General features: G+C 34.0%; 2 protein-coding genes across 2 annotated transcripts in view; both read left to right on the plus strand.

Annotated features, from left to right (window-relative positions):
- LOC148954976 (uncharacterized) overlaps positions 1 to 23,398 on the plus strand; it is a 137,870-nt gene that overhangs the window by 85,699 nt on the left and 28,773 nt on the right. The gene's annotated exons all lie outside the window — the stretch shown is intronic.
- LOC148954977 (tRNA (adenine(58)-N(1))-methyltransferase non-catalytic subunit TRM6-like) overlaps positions 11,878 to 23,398 on the plus strand; it is a 26,851-nt gene continuing 15,330 nt past the window's right edge. Inside the window, exons 1-5 of the mRNA XM_089104152.1 lie at positions 11,878 to 12,145; positions 15,033 to 15,184; positions 16,103 to 16,272; positions 17,906 to 18,018; positions 22,419 to 22,592. Coding sequence (XP_088960278.1) covers positions 12,135 to 12,145; positions 15,033 to 15,184; positions 16,103 to 16,272; positions 17,906 to 18,018; positions 22,419 to 22,592 — 620 coding nt within the window. The 5' untranslated portion in view covers positions 11,878 to 12,134. The remainder of the gene's footprint in view (positions 12,146 to 15,032; positions 15,185 to 16,102; positions 16,273 to 17,905; positions 18,019 to 22,418; positions 22,593 to 23,398) is intronic.

Here is a 23,398-nt window from a genome sequence, read left to right on the forward strand (position 1 = left end):
ATTAGAAAAGAGCGGTTTCTTAGCAAAAAAATTACATTTAGATATGTAATAGGGGTTAATATCCCGCTGAGAAAAGTTTCTATTGGGATTGAAAAAGAAAAAAACATTGGAATAAATAGATAGGTAGGAAAAAATGCTTACATTTGCATAATCCGTCTGGTCTTGGGCACCCGAAGGACCAGGTAACGTGTGTTGGAGGGCGGGCGGGGCGGCAGCGCTATGTTCTTGCGTGGCTGGGCCGGCTATTTCACGATCTTGCGTAGCTTCGGCATTGTAGTTATCTGCCCACTCTCTCTTTAACTTTCTGCCATGCTGCATTGGGGCTGGCACTGAGGTGGCTGCTTCACCCTCCCTGGCTTTCTTGGAAGGAGGGGGCACGCATTCTTCATAATTGGCCTTAAAAAGAAGAGAAAAAATTAGTATCAAAATAATATGCCCCTTTTTTTACAGAAAGAAAGTTAGTACCCTCATCCATATAATTTTTTCTAGAAAAGCATTTATCACTAAGAAAGCACCCCTACGCCAAAAGCACAGCAATAGGTAAAATTTGCAAGAAATGCCCCTATTTTTACCATGCTGAGAAATTTTTTTAAATGTTTCCCGTCTATAGGTCTTTAAAATAGAAAAAAAGATTGTTAGCCTAGCAGCTTATAGGCCTAAATTACAATCTTGGATGTAAATGTACACATAATAAAGCTATCTTTTTTTATTAGAAACCCTCAGTTCTCTTACTGCCCAAACGCGAAGAAACAGTTTTGTTTTTCATTTTAAAATGATGGCGATAGAATTGAGGCATGGCCCCCTCCCCCTTTCGCCAATGTCCTAAATATATTGTTAGATCTTAATTTGAAAATAATGAGATTTCACTGGTTCTCCAAAAAGAGATTATATATGCCTGCGCTTAATAAATTGCAATTGTCTGCATGAAAGCGTTTTAATTTGACAGGAGAAAAACATCCCATTTTGATCTGAGAAACCTTTTACAGGAAGTGCTTTAAAAAGGGTGACAGCTAATTTTAGGCCTCGCGCTGGAGCATTATGTCAAAACAGAGCGGCATTTTCATTAAAAATTGACAGAAGTCAGTAGACACTTTAAATCACATTAGAGAAAGGAATACAATAGAGAAAAGTCAAACTTTAACGAAAAGAGAATTATTTCTTTTTGCGAGAGTTTTGTTGTAAAACAGTGAGGGGGGGGGGGTAGGTTTCGAGGGTAAAAAGAATATATTTTGCGTTTTCCATTGATTATAATGATGTTTGTATGGTTTGGGGGGGGGGTTTGGTTTTGAGGGTAAAAGAAAATATTTTATGTATTTAATTTTGACGGAGAAACAGTTCCTTTTGACTTTGGCTGCCGCGCTCGTAAACACATATGAAAAGGGGTGACAGCTAATTTTAACCTCGCGTAGAGCATTATGTCAAAACCAGAGCGGCATTTTCATTAAAAATTGACAGAAGTCAATGGTCGCTTTTAGCTAGGATATAGAACACTTAAAATTGCATAAATTTAACAAAAGGATAATTATTTCTTTTTGCGAGAGTTTTGTTGTAAAACAGTGAGGGGAGGGGGGTTAGGTTTTGAGGGTAAAAGAAAATATTTTATGTATTTAATTTTGACGGAGAAACAGGTCCTTTTGACTTTGGCTGCCGCGCTCGTAAACACATAGGAAAAGGGGTGACAGCTAATTTTAACCTCGCTTAGAGCATTATGTCAAAACCAGAGCGGCATTTTCATTAAAAATTGACAGAAGTCAGTGATCGCTTTAGCTGGAAATATATAAGGAAGGAATATAACGAAATGGTATTTCTTTTTGCGAGAATTTGGGATTGTAAAACAATGGCGGGAGGGTAAAAAGAATATATTTTATGTTTTCCATTGATTATAATGATGTTTGTAAGGTTTGGGGGGGGGGGGTTTGGGGTAAAGTAATATATTTACATTTTAGATGAATATAATGGAGGATGTCCAAGGAAAATTCGTTTGAAAATAAAAAATGCACTTACATTGCTAATTGCGGCTGCCAAGGCCTCAAGCTCATCAATATTATCCATTCTAGTTGTTTGCACTATGTCAAAATACTTTCTGATAATTTAATCACACTGCATGTCCGTTATATACGAAATCTCAAGGGCGAATTGTTATGTAACGGGGAAAACTATATGTAACAAGCCCTCTGATTGGCTGAGAAGGGGGATGTATCCGAATCGCTGATTGGCTGAGAAGGAAACACGTGATCTATCTGTTTCCGGGAAACTCATAGCATTTGGCTCGAGCAACAATAACAAATACTATTTCTGGACGCCATGACATTCGCCTCGAGCGTGCACTTACAACAACAACAACAACAACATTGACCTTGACATTTGCCTCGGAAACAACAACAAATACTATTTCTGGATCATAACAGTCGCCTTGAGCGTGCCAAAAACACACCTGGAGAAAGAGGTCATTGTCCCCACTAACCACGTGTTCTCTCTAGGGACTCTATGCCCATATTTGGGGTGCAAAAACGTTATAGGTGGCAGCAGGGGTGAGCAATGGGACCTTTACCCCCCTTTCTACTAATACTACTGAATTCTTAGCGTTCAACTTTAAATACTTCTTTTCTAAATAATTTGTTATTATATATAATTGCTTCTCAAGGTTATCTCTACTATCCGCCATTAGAGCTATTTTAGTATATACCATCTATTGAATTTGCCAACGCCCCCGTACCAAACAGGTTTTTCTGTTAGGTAAACAGGTCATTACACTCGGTCATTACACTCTTTGTCAAGAGATTAAACCAGTATTGTCTATAACTTAATTTACGTTGGTTAAACTTCCGAAGGTTAAGAAAGCGTAACAGGTAATTAAAGTATGAGAAATGGGATGCTATAATTAGAATGATTTTAAGTTGAAACATTGTGACGTAAAAATAACTCAATTATTTGCTTGCGTGTATAGGAATTCCCATGTTATTTGCTTTCTTGTATTTTGTGTTAAAATAAGTAGTTTTTTTATCTTTTAAAAGAGGTTTAAGGTGTTTGAGAGACTCAGTTGCCTAATTCCGTGTGATTTTAAAATTCAGATTGTTAATAAATAGTAACAGTTAATTAAAGTAATATATATGGGATGATATAATTAGAATGAATTTAAGTTGAAACATTGTTACTTAAAAATAAATAAATAATTTGATTGATAGTATATTAAATCAAATTTTAAGTGATTGATTTTATTTTTTGTTAAATTAAGTAGTTTTTATATCTTTTAAAAGAGCTTTAAGGGGTTTGAGAGACTCAGTTGCCTAATTCCGTGTGATTTTTCTTTACTTTATGGTCATTAAAAAAGATATTTTTGTGTTAAATAAGTAGTTTTTGTATCTTTTAAAAGAGCTTTAAGGGGTTTGAGAGACTCAGTTGCCTAATTCCGTGTGATTTTTCTTTACTTGATGGTCATTAAAAACGAAATTTTTGTGTTAAATAAGTAGTTTTTGTATCTTTTAAAAGAGCTTTACAGTGTTTGAGAGACTCAGTTGCCTAATTCCGTGTGATTTTTCTTTACTTGATGGTCATTAAAAACGAAATTTTTGTGTTAAATAAGTAGTTTTTGTATATTTTAAAAGATATTGACGGGGATTGAGAGAATCAGTTGGCTGATGAACATATAAATGTATGGCCGGGTTTGTAAGTAGTTGTATATATTAAAAGAGCTTGACAGGGTTTGAGAGACTCAGTTGCCTAATTCCGTGTGATTTTTCTTTACTTGATGGTCATTAAAAACGAAATTTTTGTGTTAAATAAGTAGTTTTTGTATCTTTTAAAAGAGCTTTACGGGGTTTGAGAGACTCAGTTGCCTGATTCCGTGTGGGTTTTTTTACTTGGTGGTCATTAAAAACGAAATTTTTGCGTTAAATAAGTAGTTTGTGTATCTTTTAAAAGAGCTCTACGGGGTTTGAGAGACTCAATTGCCTGATTACGTGTGATTTTTGTTTACTTGTGAGTAAATGAAAAATAAATATTTTTTTTAAATAATTAGTTTTTGTATCTCTTAAAAGAGCTTTAAGGGGATTGAGAGACTCAGTTGCCTGATTCCGTGTGATATTTATTTAATTGGTGGTCATTAAAAACGAAATTTGTTTTGTCAATCATGATTTTTTGTATCTTTTAAAAGAGATTTAAGGGGATTGAGAGAATCAGTTGCCTTATTCCGTGTGGTTCTACTTTACTTGCTGGTCATTAAAAACGAAATTTTTGTGTTGAATAAGTAGTTTTTGTATCTTTTAAAATAGATTTACTGGGTTTGAGAAACTCAGTTGCCTAATTACGTGTGGTTTTACTTTACTTGGTGGTCATTAAAAACTAAATATTTGTGTTAAATAAGTAGTTTTTGTATCTTTTAAAAGAGATTTACGGGTATCGAGAGACTCAAATTCCTTATTCCTTTTGGTGGTTATGTTCTTTATTGTAATTATATTCTATTTTTTGTTATTCAATAATTATTTTTATTATATTTTAATATATATTTTATTTTTTTGAGATAGTCAGTTACCGGATTCAGTGTGGTTTTCCTTTACTTGTTGGTCATTAAAAACTAAATTTTTGTGTTAAATAAGTAGTTTTTGTATCTTTTAAAAGAGCTTTACGGGTATTGAGAGACTCAGGTGCCGGATTCCGTGTGGTTTTTCTTTACTGGATGGTCATTAAAAACTAATTTTGTATTTTAAATAATTATTTGTTGTATCTTTTTACAGATCTTTACGGGGTTTGAGAGACTCTGTTGCCTGATTCCGTGGGGTTTTTCTTTACTTTATAGTCCTTATAGTCGAAATTTTTGTGTTATATAAGTATTGTTTGTATATTTTAAAAGAGCTTTACGGGGTTTTAGAGACTCAGTTGCCTGATTCCGTGTGGTTTTTTCTTTACTTGGTGGTCATTAAAAACGAAATTTTTTGTGTTAAATAAGTAGTTTTTGTATCTTTTAAAAGAGCTTTACGGGGAGTGAGAGACTCAGTTTTACCTTGTCACAGTTACATTTTCATGATTTTGCAAAGTTCATTTTGAATTTCTTTCGATTAAATGCAAGAGTTGGAATATTTCAGTAGTGTTTGGTTGTGGTTTAACTTGTTACAGTTACATTTTCTTGATTTTTCAAAGTTCATTTTGAATTTCTTTCGCTGAAATGCAAGAGTTGGAATAGTTCAGTAGTGTTTGGTTGTGGTTTACCTTGTAACACTTACATTTTCTTGATTTTTAAAAGATCATTTTGAATTTCTCTCGTTGAAATGCAAGAGTTGGAATATTTCAGTAGTGTTTGGTTGTGGTTTACCTTGTCACAGTTACATTTTCTTGATTTTTCAAAGTTTATTTTGTATTTCTTTCGTTTAAATGCAAGAGTTGGAATATTTCAGTAGTGTTTGGTTGTGGTTTACCTTGTCACAGTTACTCCAAACCTCTTTTTCCCAAATGTATCCAATAAAAAAATAGCTATTTTGTTAAAAATAGTTCAAAGATTATATAACAAAAACTCTGGTGTCAACACAATCCCCCAGGGCCCGGGGGCAGGCGTTGTAAGTTATGCCCTGGGGGCATATATTTGATTGGAAATTGAAAGTTTCAGTTCACTTTCTAAGAGTCAAAAGAGATTGGAGGGCACCTAGCCCCCCCCCCCCTTCCCCTCCAGGCCCTTTTTCCTCAAACCCATCCAATATGAACTTTAAGATAGCTTTTTTTTTTAATAGTTCAAAGACTATACAACGAAAACTCAGGGGTCAACACTGCCCCCCAGGGCCCGAGGGCAGGGGTTGTATGCTATGCCCTTGGGGACTATATGGTTCTTATGGAAGGAATGCTCGTATAAACTTCAGAGAGGAATCATTTGATTGGAAATTGATAGTTCTAGTTCACTTTTTTAGAGTCAAAAGAAATTGGAGGGCAACTAGCCCTGCCCCCGCGCCTCTTTTTCCCCAAATGCATCCAATAAAATTTTTTAGATGGCCATTAAGTTCAAAATTGCTCAAAAGTCAGATATAAAAAATAAGGTGTCGTCACAACCCCCCAGGGTCCGGAGGCAGGCTTTGTAAGTTAGGTTTGGTTGAGTATACTATTCTGGTGAAAGGGGTACTTATAGAAACTTCAGAGAGGGCCCATTTGTTCGATACTTGAATTTCCGAGCTTACTGTTCAACATTTAAAACATATCTAATGAAAGTTACCCCCTCCCCCCCACGCCTTCTTTTTCCAAACACAACTGATGAAAATTTTCAGATAGATATTTTTTTTTAAATAGTTCAAAGGTCGGATAAGAAAAAATCCAGTGTCAATAGAACCCCCAGGGCTTAGGGGAAGGCGTTCTAAGAACCATACATGCCCTAAGGGCATGTATGGTTCTTATGAAAGGGACGCTCGTATAAACTTAATAGAGGGCTCATTTGATTTGGAAATTTAAAGTTCTAGTACACTTTTTAAGAGTCAAGAGATTAAAGGTCAACTCGCCCCCCCCCCTCATGCTCTTTTTCCCTAAACCCATCCGCTTCAAATTGTTAGATAGCCAGTTTTTTGGAAAATGTTCAAAAATTAGATAAACAAAAACTCCCCCCAGGGCCCGAGGGATAGGCGTTGTAACTGTTGTCCTGGGGGCGTATATGGTTCTTATAAAAGGGATGCTCGTATAAACTTCAGAGGGGGCTCATTTGATTGGAAATTGAAAGTTCTAGTTCAATTTTGAAGATTCAAAAGATATAGGAGAGCAACTAGCCCCCCCCCCCACACCCACCCTTTTTTCCCCAAGCCCATCTGATAAAAATTTTATAATAGCCATTTCATTAAAAATAGTTCCTAGGTCAGGTAAGAAAAATCCCTGTTTCGACGGAACCCGCCAGGGCTGGAGGCAGGCGTTATGAGTAATGCTCTAGGGGCATATATAGTTCTTATGGAAGAGATGCATGTATAAACTTCGGAGAGGGCTCATTTGATTGAATATTGAAAGTTCTTGTTCACTTTTTAAGAGATCCGAGGGCAACTATCCCCCCTCCTCCACGCCCTAAATGCACCAGATAAAAATTTTGAGATAGACATTTTGTTAAAAATAGTTCAAAGTTCTGATAACAAAAAGTCTGGTGTTGACACAGCCCCTTCCAGGGCCCGGGGATCGGCTTTGTAAGTTATGCCCTGGGGGCATATATGGTTGTTATGGAAGGGATGCTCGTATAAACTTCCTAGAGGGCTTCTTTGATTGGAAATTGAAAGTTGTAGTTCACTTTTCAAGAGTAAAAAGTGACCAGAGGGTAGTTAGTTTCTCCCCACACTCCATTTATTTTTTTTCCAGAGGCACATCATATGGAAGGGGTCATTACATACAATTCAACGTTGGACCGTTTGATAGGAAATCGGGACTTTTATTCCCGTTTTTAAGAGTCAAAAGTGATCGGAGGGCAACTGGCCCCCCATGCCTTTTTTCCCGAAATACATATGATAAAAAATTTGAGTTAGTCATTTTGTTAAAAATAGTTCAAAGATCATATAAGAAAAATTCCTTTACGTATGGCCAGTTCGTTAAAAATCGTTCAAAGGTCGGATAAGAAAAATTCCTGCGTCGACACAACCCCCCCCCCCTCCCACCGCCCGGAGAATACGTTGTAAATATTGCTCTGGGGGCACTTATGGTTTTTATGGAAGATATGCTCGCATAAACTTTGGAGGGTTCATATGATTGGAAATTGAAAGTTCTCGTTCACTTTTTAAGAGTCAAAAGAGATCGGAGGGTAACTATCCCCCCTCTCCACGCCCTATTTTCCTCAAACCCATCCGATAAAAACTTTGAGAGAGCCATTTTTTCAAAATAGTTCAAAGGTCAGATAACAAAAATCCCGAGGTCGACACATCCCCCCCAGGGCCTGGGGGGCAGGCATTGTAAGCTAAGTCTTGGGGCCGTATGTGGTTTATATGAAAGGAATGCTCGTATACACTTCAGAGAGTGTTTATTTGAATGGAAATTAAAAGTTGTAGTTCATTTTCTCAGAGTAAAAAAAGATCGGAGGGCAGATAGCCCCTCCCGCCCGCTACCCCTTTCGGTTCATCGGATGGATAAAACCCAACCGATAAAAAATTTAGGTGACTAATTTGTTAAAAATAGTTCAATCATCAGATATTAAAACCCCCGGGTCGCCACCCCCCCCCCCAGGGCCCAGGGACAGGCATTGTAAGTTATACTCTGGGGATATATATCGTTCTTATAGAAGGGATACTCGTATAAACTTCAGAGAGGCTCATTTGATTGAAAATAGAAAGTTCTAGTCCACTTTGAAAGAGTCAAAAGAGACCGAAGCTTAATTAGTCCCTTCAACGCCCTTTTTCCCCAAACCCATCCGATAAAATTTTGAGATAGCAATTTTTTTAAAAATAGTTCAAATATCAGACAATAAAAACTCCGAGGTTGACACAAACCCATTTTTTCACTTTGATATTGTTACTTTGATACCAGTTTTGATACTTTGATGAATATTTGATTTTTTTTTTTTTTTTAAGTTTGATTTGGAAATGAAGAATTTTTAGAAACTTAAAATTTTTTGCAATCACAAACGAACGAAAATTAATTTAAAAAAACTTTCCGAAAAATAAGGCTTTCAAAGAAAAGTAAAGGCCATTTTAAACTTGAGCTCATCAGATACATATACCTTTTAAAATTCAAACTCAAAACGAACACAAATTACTATTAAAGAACAAATGAAACCCAAAACGAACAGAAATTAAATAAACAATCATAGCAAAAACATACAAAAAGTAATAAGATAAGTCAATAAATAGATCTTAAAGCGAGTAATGCTTAGATTGAATATGAAAATCAAGCTTAAAACGAAAAAAAAATATTTTCCTATTGAAGTATAAATGAAACTTAGAAAGAACAGAAATTAAATAAACAATCAATGCAAACAGTCATACAATAGATATTAATGTAAATTAATAAATAAATCTTAAAACGAGTAAAACTTAAATTGAATATGCAAATCAAGCTTGAAACGAACAAGAATCACTACAAACAAGAGTTTGGGTATGACCAAACTGTAAAAGTCTAAAACCTACTGCTTCATTGGCGCTTTACTGAAAACTATATGCGTCTTGAACAGTCTTGGAAAGTATAAACAACATCAAATTGAACATTCGATATATAATGATATTAATTGTTGAAAGATCCATCCGTTCGAAAACTTATTTCACTGTAATTGTATTCTTATTTTCAATGCTGTAAAAACTGGAAAAGAACGTATTTGTAATATAATTCGTTTTTAGTTAAGCGCCAATGATGCAGTAGGCTTTTGGTTTTTATTTACAGTTAGGAAAGGAGGCAGTATCCAAACACTTGTTTGTAGTGAAACTATATTAGTCTTTAACAACTTTAAAAAGTGCTAATAAATTAAACTGAATATTTGATGTATAATTATATTAATTGCAGAAAGCTCATCAGTTCAAAATGTTACAATAATTTTAATGTTTATTTTCAATATTAAGTACAAAGGAAAATATTTGTCATAAAATTGGTTTTCAGTAAAGCGCCAATGACGCATTAGGTTTTAGGCTTTTACAGTGAGAGAAGGAGGTCATACACAATCTCTACTTCTAGTGATTTTCGTTCGTTTCAAGCTTGATTTCCATATTCAATTTAAGTTTCACTCGTTTTAAGATTTATTTATTAATTTACATTAATATCTATTGTATGTTTGCATTGATTGTTTATTTAATTTCTGTTCGTTTTAAGTTTTATTTATACTTCAATATGAAAATATTTTTTTTCGTTTTAAGCTTAATTTTCATATTCAATCTAAACATTGCTCGCTTTAAGATCTATTTATTCATTTATATTATTACTTGTTTTACTTTTTTGATATGATTGCTTATTTAATTTCTGGTCGTTCTGAGTTTGAATTTTAAAAGGTATTTGTATCTGCTTAGCTTAAGTTTAAAATGGCCTTTACTTTTCTTTGAAAAACTTATTTTTCGGAAAGTTTTTTTAAATTAATACTATAGGCAACATTATAGCGTTGCCTCTGATTCCTGCACGACAGGGAAATTTAAGATTTTTACAACGCATTAAAAAAAGATCTTAGACGCATTCTTACACGCATTAAAAGACAGAAAGATTCTTACATGCATTAAAAAAAGATCATTCCAGGACTATTACGAAAGCCGATAAAGGCAATACTGTTGTTGTATTAGATTCAGATGATTACGACAAAAAAATCAGAGAAATTTTAAATGATTCTAACACATATGAACAATTAGCTACCGATCCCACAGAAAAATTTGTACAGGAAGTGCGAAAAGAGCTTTCTTATCAAAAAGGAAAAGGTGAAATTACAGATCAGTTGTACAAAAGGTTTTACCCACGCGGTTGCACGTCCCCTCGCTTTTATGGTCTTCCTAAATTTCATAAGCTCGGTAATACACTTCGACCCATTGTTTCTTCTTTTAATTCTCCTACAGCAAAAATAGGGAAATTCTTAACAGTGATATTTAGACAACAAATTCAGGATAAAAAATCATTTATTAAAAATTAAGCGGATTTTGTTTCAAAGTTAAAGAAAGTTTCGATTAAACAAAATACAAGAATTGTAAGTTTAGATGCAGATTCAATGTATACCAATTGTGATCCTCAAAAGGCCGAAATGATTTTGGAGCAAAAAACTTAATTCTAACCCATCTATATCAGAAAATTCTACTGTTTCGAATCAGACACTTCTTTCGCTTACATCCCTTTGTAACAGAACTTCTTATTATTTCCATCATAGAGATATTTTTTGTAGACAGAAATATGGGCTCTCCAAAGGGTGCCCCCCTTTCTCCAATAAAGCCTGATATTTTCATGGAAGACCTTGAAGAAATGGCTATTTTGCAAAGTTCTTATAAAACTGAATTTTGTGTTCGTTTTAAAGATGACATTTTTTTTTTATGGGAGCATGTTGACGAGTCTCTGGGTTCTTTTCTTCACTTGCTCAACTCCTTGGATCCAAAACTGAAATTTACTCAGGAATCAGAGATAGAGAGGCGTCTTCTTTTCTTAGATGGTCTGGTGCACCGAAATGATTCATGTTTCGAGTTTAGTGTATATAGAAAACCCACACATAATGACCGTTACTTAAGTTATTCCTCCAATCATTCTCCTGCTGTGAAAAGAGGAGTTGTCACTTCTCTAGTTGATAGAGCATTGAAAGTCTGTTCAACACGTTTCTTGGATTTAGAAATCAACCAACTTAGAGATATTTTATTTGGGAATGGTTATCCAATTAGTTTAATAAATTCTGTAATTACAAAACGCATTAAAAGATTATCAGATAGTTCCACAAAAAACACAAATCAAAGGAAAAATTCAGTTTATCTTGGTCTCCCATACATTAAAGGGATTTCAGACCACATTTCAAAAAATCTAAGGAAAAATAACATTTACACTTATTATAGACCCAGAAAAACTATCAGGTCCCAAATTTATCAAGGTAAAGACCCTATTCCGATAGGTGAAAACTCCGGTGTCTACAGAATTCCTTGTTCGTGTGGTCTTTGGTATATCGGAAGAACAAATCAGCGACTAACAGATAGATTAACCCAGCATTCTAGTTCAATTAATAATACACTTAAAAAGCGAAAAAAACCAGAAAATTTTGACTCTGCCCTTGCAGAGCACATTTTTAAAAAACCAGACCATACTATTTTGTTTAATCAAGCTAGTCTTATTTCGCATGACAAAGGTATTGTCCAGCACTACAGAGAAGCTGTTGAAATTTATAAATACCAACATTTAGGTCTAGCTTTAAACAGAGATTCCGGTGATTTAAGAATAAACGAGTCATATTTCGGTTTTCTCAAAAGAGAAGCCGATACGTTAGTAACTCCTGAAATAAACCTTGAACCACTTTCCCAGTCATCTAATCAAACACGTGAACAACCCCTTAGGTCTCAAAGGGTGTCTGCAAGAAATGCCTTAATTAAAATCCGAAATCAAATGACATAGTTTTCCAACTTATTTAATTGCTGGTTCGTTTTGTTTTTTCGAGTGAATGAATTGATTCCTTTCATTTGTCAGTTGATCGCTAGTATCCGTCGATGGCAGTTCATGTTTTTTTTGATTTTGTGCAAATCGCGGATATTGGCGAATAACTCGCTTTTATGGTTGTTAGGTAGTTGGTTTTAATTCTTTTAATTTTTGGCTTTTATTGATACATCGTTTCGTTTCGCGCTGAAGAAGAGAGGCGTTTGTCATCTCGAAATATTCGCTTTTTTTTTTCAGTATCGTCATTTGGCCTATAAAAACCCCATTTTTGCTCGTTTTTCTTTCTTTATAAGATTTTTGAGTTGCCAGAACGGGCTAAGGCCAACAAAATTAAAAAATTGGAAAATATTTGAGACTGATTGTGTTTTGTCACCATGATACTGTGTTTCCGTTGTCTTTCACCACCGAAAGACCACGAAAAACAAGAAAATAATGAAAAAAAATTCTAGTTCAACGCAGAAAATAAGTATTAAATGAAGTTTAAAGCTCATTAAATAAAAATAAAGGAGTGAAAATAGGCAAAAAATTAAGATACTAACACTAGCTTATCCGTTACTATCGAAACCATTTAAATTCGAGTCATCTCAGTATGTACAATTGTTCCATTTCAGTCCAAAGGCAACCAAGGTGCTTTTATTGTTATTGGGCATGATTTAAAGTGAAATCAAACGCTTTAAGTATTTAAAAAAAAGTACTTTATTTTTATTAACACTGAACGACGAAGAAAATCTAGATTTTTAAATCGTCAAAACGAGCTAAGGCCAATAAAAATGGAAGTGAGAAATGGCACATATTGTTGACTAATTCTTGGTTTTTTCATCACTAAAAAAAGAGTACAGAACATAGAAGTAGAATTGAGTTTAAGACCCACTAATCAAAAATTGCAGTTTTTATTCTAGTTTCATTGTCGTGTTTTCTATTGGTGTCCTCAGCTTTTGTTTTTTTTTATTTCTTTTGTTTTTCAGTTATCCATTTTTTGTCAAATTGTTAATGTCGTTTTGTTCTTTATGCTCTTTCTTCTGGTTTTGTTTATATATTTAAGCCCTGTTGGCGATTCTTATGTTCGTTATGTGTCCATAAAATAACAGTTCGATCATAGAAATTGCCACGCTATTGCTCGCACTACAGATTGCTTTCAACTAACGAAGAAATATTTCGAGTATTGTGAACGAAAATTGATGAGCAATTAGAACTGATTCTCTTGTCAACACAGTTTGTTTCTGTGATTAAAAGTGGCTTATAAGAGCTGCTGATAGCTTTTGTTGGCCCAAGCCTCCTCAAACATCGTAACGCAAACAATTCCTAAGTAGGCTGTTCCAATCGTTCTTTATCAAGCTGTCTGAAAGCTCTTCTAATTTCCGAAAACTATTTTTTTTTCTTTTTTAGTGATTTAAGGCATGGCCTAATCCTTTTTGTTTCCTTTGAACCAAAAACATCAATAGCATATTGAAGGGAAAGCCCAACTGGGCGTTAGATTTTATTATTTTCTTTTGTACAAATATATTACAAGGAATAATCATTGTCCTTGAAACAGGAATATAGAAAGTAAAAAGCAAAAATAATCATTATAGAAAACAATTAATGAAAATAGCGGTTTCATAGACGAATTCTTCTGTTGGCACAATACTCGATTTGACAAAATATTTAGTTAAAAAGAATATGTAAAATATTGACAAGTGAAAAAAATGTCATGTATCTCATCAAAATAATTTTTGTTTGACATTTTCTGGTGACACCACTAATTGATAGATACTTATAATCTTAGGCGAACAGCATGCTTTAGTGGTATATTTTGCAAAATATGTTTTCCTTCGATTAATATGGCGTTTAGGACAAAGTAGCATTAGATTTAGTGTTTGAACTAGAATTTGCGCGTTCTTCCTGGATGCCTGTTTCTTTCAGAAACCCTCGTTCCAATTTATTCCTAATCATTCCTGATAAAAATATGTTTTTGTACGGAATGAAGTTGATTAAAGAAAAACTTGCTTCAGTGGCAGATTCTAAAATTCTGATCATTCCAAACAGATTTTGACTAGATTGGACAAGCAAGGAATGATCCCTCAGTAAAACAAGTAAAATTTTCAACAGAACATGCGAAGCAAATCTGATATAACTGATTGGAATGATTGCTAAAAAAAAAAGCCCTTTGGACTCGCAAAAAAGTTTATATTATTTCATTCATCAGCGAGTGTTTTCTTTTTCACTCTCTCAATGTTTTTTTGGCAATAAATATATTTCTTATTAGGCACGGAAGAAACATAAGCTTCAATAGATCATTATATCATTAAAATGCCTTAATTTCTTTTTTTCAAGTTTATGATTTAAAACAAAAAAATTAAAATAAAGATCCTTCACAATCATTGCTGGCACATACGGCATCGAATCAACGTTTCAGTTGCTGTTTTTGCTTTTTTGTTTTTTTTTCATGAATATGAAGCAAGCCTGTTGCTCAACCATGCTGAGGTGGTGATCGATTCATGAGGATCGATTGCCCAGCAGAGCATCAATCCACGACACTATCGCAGGATTAAGTTGAAGGTTAGCCTAGGCTAATTGGGCCCGAAATTCAGGTGTGTAGTAAAGCACCGAGGATTAAATTACTTTGACTGCCTCTGTATAAGAATATTAGATTGTTACTGCTGTAATCACACTTTGTCTATATGTTTAATGCATTGTTATGTCTTTGGCGTCTGGCTAACCTGTCTCTGGCGCCTGGCCAACCGTTCAGTTGGTGACCTGGTCAATTTGACTTCACTCAGTTAATGGAACACGCACTGTGGTACTGTGACATGTGGACCACCCTGTAGTATGCATAGGTGTATTTAGCCCGAATTTTACGATTAGACAGTGCCATAATACCTTTCCTGCAATTTAGGTTTAAATCTACTACAAAATATGTTTTGGGCTTAGATACCGAGGGGGAGTCTTTGAATCAATTTTACGGGGAGAGCCCTCATCACTCCTTGTTTATGCTGGTGTTTGTTTATGTATATGTGTTTTTGCATTCTTTTCAGGCAAGTGCAACTAGGTAGAGACACTGTTGATATTAGTGACGTCTTGGGATACAAAATTGGCTCAGTTTTTAAGCTTGTTCACCAGACAGGACGCAATTTTAAGGCCGTTTTTACTGACAAAGTTTCAGACTTGAGGGATGGTGTTTTAGAAGGTAAATTTTGAATCGAATGAGTGTCTTTACAATAAGATGTGTGGTACACACTTATACAGAATGTCCCCAAAAGAATGCCAGATTTCATTCTACTATGAATCTAATTTATTGACTCTGTGCATGCCATTTCGACTGGTTTTGAATCCTAATAGCCTAAGTGAAAACACATCTATCCCTTGATACGGTGGCAGGAGGGGGGGGCACAGGGAATGTACGGAGCAAGGGTTAAAACAATTTTTAATTTTTCGGGAAATCTGTTGTTTGTTTTTTTGCCACCCACATAAGAGGGAAATTCAGTATATGTTGCCCCGATACTGCATTACTGCTGTTAAAACCATGTCATTGCATTAAGTAGTCCTGGGTAAATATTGCTGAACACTCTTCCTCTATGATTAGTGTTTAAATCTTTTGCTTACCCTTTTTGCTGTCTGGTTGCGATTCCCCGGGCTGAGAAAGAATAATTTAATTTGTCATTTTTTTTATGATAAACTAGAATTGTGGTTGCAATGATTGCACCATACAGTATATATATGTACATATATTTTCTATTGCAACAGATCATCGTTTCTTCCATGGTAATTCTAAAGCGCTCTGTAACAATTTTGGTCAAACGGAGTTTCTTAGCCTACATTCTCAAGATCGCAATATTCCATCTATTATTTCAATGGCTCTTGAAACACTTCCTCTTTTTACAATTTGTATTAAGTTTTCTTTTTTTAATTTTTAGAAGTTACAAAATCTACTGTTAATACTAAAATTAATACTACCTAACGTATGTTCATTCAACCAAAAATATTCTGTTTTCAAACAAATTCTTATTAATTAGAAAAAAATATCGAAACATGTTTTTAATTTCTTTTGCATCTTGTTGTCGTTAACGTAATTTTTAAATCATTGTTTGTATCAATTTTTTCTTAGGCATAGGTTCTGGTGAGGATAACCAGAGCCAATGGGATGATAATACTTCTCAGAAGCTTTCACACAAGGAGATAGCTCAGCTTCGCAAGGAAGGGACATCAGCTGCAGATATTGTAAAGCAGCTTGTAGAAAATAATGCTGCTTTTGAGTTAAAGACTGGATTTTCACAAGTAAGATGATTTAAAGAATATTTGCATCATATTTAGAATATTCCAAATATTATAGGATAAATTTTATAAAGCTTAAAGTTAATCAACAAGGGCTACAAGCATAAGAAAAATTTTAGATAAAGGATTAAAAGCCCACAAAAAGAGGTTTAACCATGATGTAAATTAAACCATCAAATTCAGCATGTCTGAGAATCCCCACGTGGTGTTTCAAGCCACCATCTTCTAAAAAACGGAATTTAGTACTTTCCTGAAAAGGATGGTCATGGATATGCGTCTATATTTTTGCCTTTTTTTTGCTGTTTTTGTCTTGGGATAATCACGTCCAAATAGGATCTTTGAATTTAGAAGAGGGCTCTTTGAATGAAAATGGAAAAGATTTAGCCCTCACTCCAAGCATCATAAGGGATTGCGCCATTGCTAAGTGTCCATCTCTGCCAGTTTATACGACAATACTGCAATTTCGGTCCTAATAGTGACAAAATACTATTGAAAAATTACATAAAAAGCAATCTTAATCAAACGAAACCAAAAACAACATTAGAGCTCAAGACTTATATAAGCTGTATTAAAGTTTAGGGTAGGCTACTCAATTAAAGAGACTAAATTTGGAGTTGAAGATTTGCTCCGAATTTGACATATTTTTTTTTACTGGTCTAACAATACTACAATACATCAACGTACAAGACTACAAGTTGACAATAATGTAGTAACAATAGTGTTCAGTATAGTGTTCAATAGTGTTCAGTAACAATAGTGTTCAGCATACACGATTATAAATACTGCTAGTTCTGACTGAGTAAATAGATGCAAAGGAGCCAAAATAATCGTACTGAATTTTGGCATGTCAATAGATACCTGTAAAAAATAATCTAAGTTGTTCCTGGTATGAAGGCCATGCTTTATTGACCAAAGTGTAGTATTTTGTCATGACCAGTGTCTCTTCTGGCGGCCTTCCAAATATTCCTGCCTATTTTGACCATTTTTGAGTATTCTGTCGTAACTTCTGCCTTCCATGAATATTTATGAGTTAAGTCTCCTAGACTTTAAATGAGACTCATTCGAAGCACATTCTATTGACAACAATTTAAAGTGCTATAAGCACTAAAAAATTAAAAACATTAAGCTGAATAAAAAAATAAAGCTTTAAGTTCAGTGCTATCTTTGAATCATGAAATATTTTTGGGAAGTCAGGGTTGTCTACCGATTCATTGACCGTGTTTAATGTTATTGTCTTAGGTTCTACTTTGGGGGACCTGACTGGACTTCATTTGACATTGGAAGCCTCCACTCAAGCGCCTGAGCAAAGTAATGGCCCTTTTGACCTTTGGAATTTAGGACCCTCTTGCAATGGTCATTTGCGAGGGATGCTTACTTAAGGTGCTAAGCAAAAAAAATTTGTTGGTGCTGAAATTTTTTCAGCACAATCAGGAAACCACTAGAAACCAAGAAAAATGTATGTAGAATGAAATTGAAATTTTGACCAGTTCACAGTCTTTGCTTTACTTCGTCAAATATAAAAACACGCTCTGACGTCAATTTAAGCGATTCAGGTTTTATTCTTATTTTACGTGATTTCTAGTTTATATTCAGTTTTTATTTTAAAATTTGTATTGTTGTCGTGCATCATTTTTAGGAGAAGTACGTCAAAAAGAAAAAAGAAAAGTATTTCGAATACATCGAAGTGTTGAGACCATCGATTCGCCTTATAGCCCAAATGCTTTATGCCCAGAATCCTCTTAAGATTTTGTAAGTTGACCCTGTCATTTTTTTTACTTTTTTCTATTTTCCACATCGGTTCTTCAATCCTACCCCTTTATATTTCCCCTTTGTGTTTTGTTTCCTATTCATTTTCTTTTTAGGTCTCTTAGTGTAAATTCATCTGCATCTTATGGTCATTGTATTAAAATTCTGTTTTACTCATGAAGCTTATTCTAGTTACTGGCGAACTAAATTTAAGATTTTAACAACAGTTTCAATGGGTTGTATGTGGATTGCAAGCAGTCAATCTAAAGCGTAAAACTAGGACCTGAAGACGCTTGATTGTGCGATAAATATGAAAAAAAACTTACCTTTTTTCAACTTGTTGTTGTTAATAAGAGGGTATAGACGAGCGATATACTATGCTCTTGATGCACGTGGCCCTCATTCTTTTATTTGCACTTTATTTTTCATCATGGGTGTTGCACAGAAGACGTAGTACAAGAAGATGTGCAACTTTTTCTTCTGTCATCTTCTTTCCCTTCTACATTCACCAAATAGAGTTTCGTCTCATGATTGTGTTATTTCTCACAAACACTTTTTCACTTATCAGTATCCACTTGGTCAATATCTAAAAATGACGAAATAAAATATATCTAAAATGAATAAACGCATTTCATCTTCCATGCTTCTTTTTTTCTAATTTTTTACCATTAAGCTCATCTTCTTTTCTATAGTATTTTTTTCTTTACATTTTTTTTTAACACATTATAAATATATCACATCCTTACCGCAAAATTGAATAAAAACCTGTTTCTTTTATAAAGTGGCCTAGATATCTCACAGACAGCTTCCTATCTCACTTTGGGGCTTTTTTCAACTTTGAAATTTAACAACGAAATAGACGATAAATAAACATACATATTTATGCCATGAATAAACACATGCATATTTTTTTTTGTAGGTGGAACAATCAGATCGGTCTGAAGGTATGCTGTTTGACAATGGGTATGGCATATCTGTGGCGTTAAGCAAAATGGGCGTAAGTCCACTTTTTTCCGAAAATGAATTAAGAATGGTTTATAAGGGCTCAAAGAGATCTATCAATTGCTCTATTCAAAATGGGCTCACCTTTAATTCTGACCGAGTTATAAATTGCTCCAAAAAGGCGTAACAAAGAGTGTAAGTCCCTTATTTTCTAAGTAATGAACAATTCAGCAATTTGGACATTTCCAGCGAATTCCGATCAAAAAGTTCACTAGGAATCAATCTTTAAAGTTTCAAGGTTATTAAAGTCTGATTTGTAAGAAAGATTTTTTCATTGTGCGTTTTTATTTTCATTTTGATCTCCGGTAAAATCATAATAAGTGTACTTACGACCTTTTTGCTTAACGCCACAGATATGACTTAAATAGGCTTGACGAGCATAAATAGGCAAATCTATGCTAAAAAGAAATAGGCATTTAAACTCAAAGGAACAAACATTTATTTCTTTAATCATCATTGTTTACTCTTTCAAAAAATGTATTAATTTTTTTCTTTTATTCGTTTATTATTTCACTCATTTGTTATTTTTTACATTTATGTTGGAACAAATTTGAAGCTTAAACACCTTAAATGACAGGAGGAATGCCATCTACCTCAATCCCACATGAACTTTCACATGTTTTATTTAAACGAAATGATTAAATTATGATCATTGTATAACCCAAATGAAGTTTGTTATTGCATAGTTGCATTGTTGTCTTGAATGTACACACCTTGTATTTATTAAAATAAGCAGGTTTCTTTGAGGAACATGAATAATCCGCCGACGCATAATCGAAAGTATACTGGATTGGATTTTGTAATTTGGGAGGTTAAAAAACCTGACACTCCCACCAAATGTACCCACCTCTCAATAATATTTGATCAGTTCATAACATAATGACTAACTCATTAAGACTAAGAATAAGTGAATCAAGTGGACACCTTCACTTACATAGGAAGTATTATTAGTAAAGGCAGTGGGTGCAGTGAAGATGCTAAAATTAGAATAGGCAAGGCTCAGGTTGTTTTTCATAGTTGAAAAGAGTTTGGAAGAATAGAAAGATAAGTCCGTGAACCAAGAATAGAATATTGAAAATTATAGTTATGACAGTGGCAAAGTATGGTTATGAAGCGTGGACGCTCTGGAAAACGGAGTAGATTTTGCTAGATGATTTCCAAAGAAATTGCTTACGAATTGTATTGGGTACCCAACTGACTAACCGTATCTTAGACAGTGGGTTACAAAAAGTGTGGTTCAAAATGACACGTTCTGCGGATGATGGATAAAAAATTGCCAAAGATTGTCTTGTTCGGCCAACCGTCTAAGGCCAAACGAAAAGCAGGTCGTCCCAGAATGGGGTGAGAAAATGGAGGGAGGCTTTGAATAGATTGGGATGAAAGAGGCGTGTGCGTAACTGTGTTGACCTCAGGTGGCTTGGTGGTACTGTGAGTTTTTGGTAGTAGCAGTAGTTGATAACATTTAAATTTTGTATAAATTGGAATAATGGTGATTTCTTTTGCACTGAAGTATAGATTATTAAGTATTTTTTCAAGAATTTTTTTTCCAGTTATGGTAAAGAGCAAAATAAAACTTGGCTAAGGGGAATTATCCATATAAATGGTTCTGTATAATCTGTATATTGATTCAAACAACACTAATTAGCATTTTAATAGCCTTTTAGATTTGGGGAGATTTTAATTTGCCAACCCTTCTAAACAAACTTTTGACAATAAAAAAACAAAAAAACAAAAAACTCAGCTAACAAATTTCGATTAAAAAAAAAATCTTAAAATATTTGTAATACTTTTTTATATTTGTTTCCGATCTGTGTACGTTTTTTTGTACTATTCATTGAGTTTGTTATATATTTTTATGTAAGTAACTCAGGCGTTTATGTAGTTGAATTCAAAGTTAACGGTATTTTAAGGGGGGTTGCTTTTATTTATTTGTTTTTTTTTTATTTATTTTTTTGTAGCCCTTTGACTGTTTTATTTACTCTAGTTCCATCCTCGTCCCATTTTGATTTGAGCTGCCTCCGTCGAAAATTTTATGTTTATTATTTTACTTTTATTATTTATTATTTTTATTATATTGTTGAAACTATTGGTTATGTTTATTCTTTATATTGTATAATTAAATTGGTTATTTTAAATTGGAAAATGGAAAACACTTAGCAAAACAGTGTAATGTAACTAAAAATAATGAGTACCTAGCACATAAGGAGTATTTTTTTTTATAATTTGTTGCGGAATGTCCTATATTTTTCATATATGTCCACCCTCTTCCGAACACCCCTCCCCTTATTTTCTTGTCCGTAGTACAAGAAGGAATCCCGTGCTTTTCCTGACTGAATGGAAATAGTTGTTTTTTTTATTCTTGAGCAATATTATTATTTCAGTAAGAATTGTTTAATAAAACTGAATATTTTAGAACCCATTCAAAGGAAGAAAAGTTGATGGCGTTGCAGCCACAGACTATAACTGACACTAACTGAATATTGTACAATATAACAGAAGAATTGTATAATAAAACTGAATATTTTAGAACCCATTCAAAGGAAGAAAAGTTGATGGTGTAGCTGAATCACACAAGATACCGCCACAGACGATACATTACTCTTATACAGTTTGATAAATTGGATACATTCTGTAAAAAAAAGGATAAAGAGCGTTAGTAAAACTTCAAACCAACAGAAATTAACTAGTTTAAAACTTTAAAATTAAAAAAACATAAATTGTTGTTACTGAAGGCATCAAACCCAAAATAAACTTCAATAGAAATTTCAATAAATAATTGAGTCTAACTAAAAAAAAAACAGAAATAAAAATTTCTAAACAGAAGAGATTACTACAAATAAAAATGTATGAGGTTGTCTAAAGTATTGTAGGTTCTTTGGAGCCATGTGTGAAAAACTTCTGTGGAAAACAAACATCCTCGGAAGTATGATGGTCACGTGAAGTATCACTCAATTATAATTTTGTCAGTTTTCCTTAAGTTACTTTTTGCCAATATATGAATTCATATTTCTTAACTGATGATTGAATTGTGCATTTTGTTGGTTGGTAGAGAGGAACGGTTGGTTGGGGGATGGTAAGAAGGACTGGTTGGTTGGGGGGTGATAGTGAGTAATAGGGGGATGGAAGGATGGGCCAGTAGGGAAGGAGTAGGGTTGTTGGGAGGGTTATGTCTATTGTGGAAACGATTATGTAAAGGACTTTAGTGTTGTTTTGTTTTTTAGTTATTTTTAATGCTGTTGGCTGGTGTGTTTAAAAAATGTTAAAAATTTTCTACTGTACTCCAACAAAAGTGTAGATTTTGCATTAGTGCAGTAGATGTAAATTGTAAATAATTGAAACTATATTTAGTAATAAAGTCAGTATCAGTATCACTCTAATTAACATATTCTGTTTTCTTTCAGGAACTTGAGGATTGACATGCTCTCACAGATATTGACTCGTGCTAACATCAGATCGGGAGGAAGATATTTAGTTTTTGAGAACAGTAGTCTCGGTTTAATGACAGCGGCCATTATGGAAAGAGTCGGCTCGGTGGGAACTGTTTACCAGATTCATGGAGGCAGTGGATCCCCAAAGTAAGCTTTTTCTAGAATGTTTACTTTCCACTGAGTCAGATACTAAAATGTTGAGGTAAATGTTGAGCCGATTTTTTTTTAAACCTGCCAATTAAATAAGGAATTGTAGTAGAGGGGACAATCTGCCCATGTATTAATGGAAAAGCTTTACCTGATTAGAAGTGATTTAAAGTGACTGTTGATGTTCGAAAACCAATATAAACGATTAAATACGAGAAACGACACATAAAAGATGCATTTTTACTCGATTTCCCTCGTTAGTGGGCTTTGAGGATCGATTTTATCTTCTCTGGCACCAAAAAATTGTGGCAGTTGATAAAATGCTTAAACCAAATTAAATGTGCTAGTCATCAAAACCATTAGAAGTCAGAAAAGACAAAGTTATTTCCTATAAAATACTGTCCACTTGGTCTTCTATGTGTTTTCTACTTCTAAGAAAACATATATGATATGCATTTGTGCAGACTTATTTTACTTAAATAACGTGCTAGTTAATGCAGATAAAGGTTGTTGGTAAATGAAGAAAAAAATATTATCTCATTTGAAATAATGTAGAAGCATCCTTTGTTGTTTCCTTTGAAGAGAGACTGCTGTCCCTTTTTCTTCAAGTTTCCCTAGACTCAGAAGAACACTGCTCCTGAACCAACGTAAAAGCGTAGCAGCTGCCGATAAGGCCTCATCGCACATATTAGTTGTATGTTATCGTTCTCTCCAGCACTCGATCTAGCTCTACATCGTTTCTTGCCACCGTTTCGCCGGCTACCTCTTCAATGTTTAAATGTATTTTCAAATTGGTCTCTATTATC

This window comes from Artemia sp. Qi Xiang Cuo, chromosome 2 (genome assembly GCF_049724085.1).
Source record: "Artemia sp. Qi Xiang Cuo chromosome 2, ASM4972408v1, whole genome shotgun sequence".
Lineage (NCBI taxonomy): Eukaryota > Metazoa > Arthropoda > Branchiopoda > Anostraca > Artemiidae > Artemia > Artemia sp. Qi Xiang Cuo.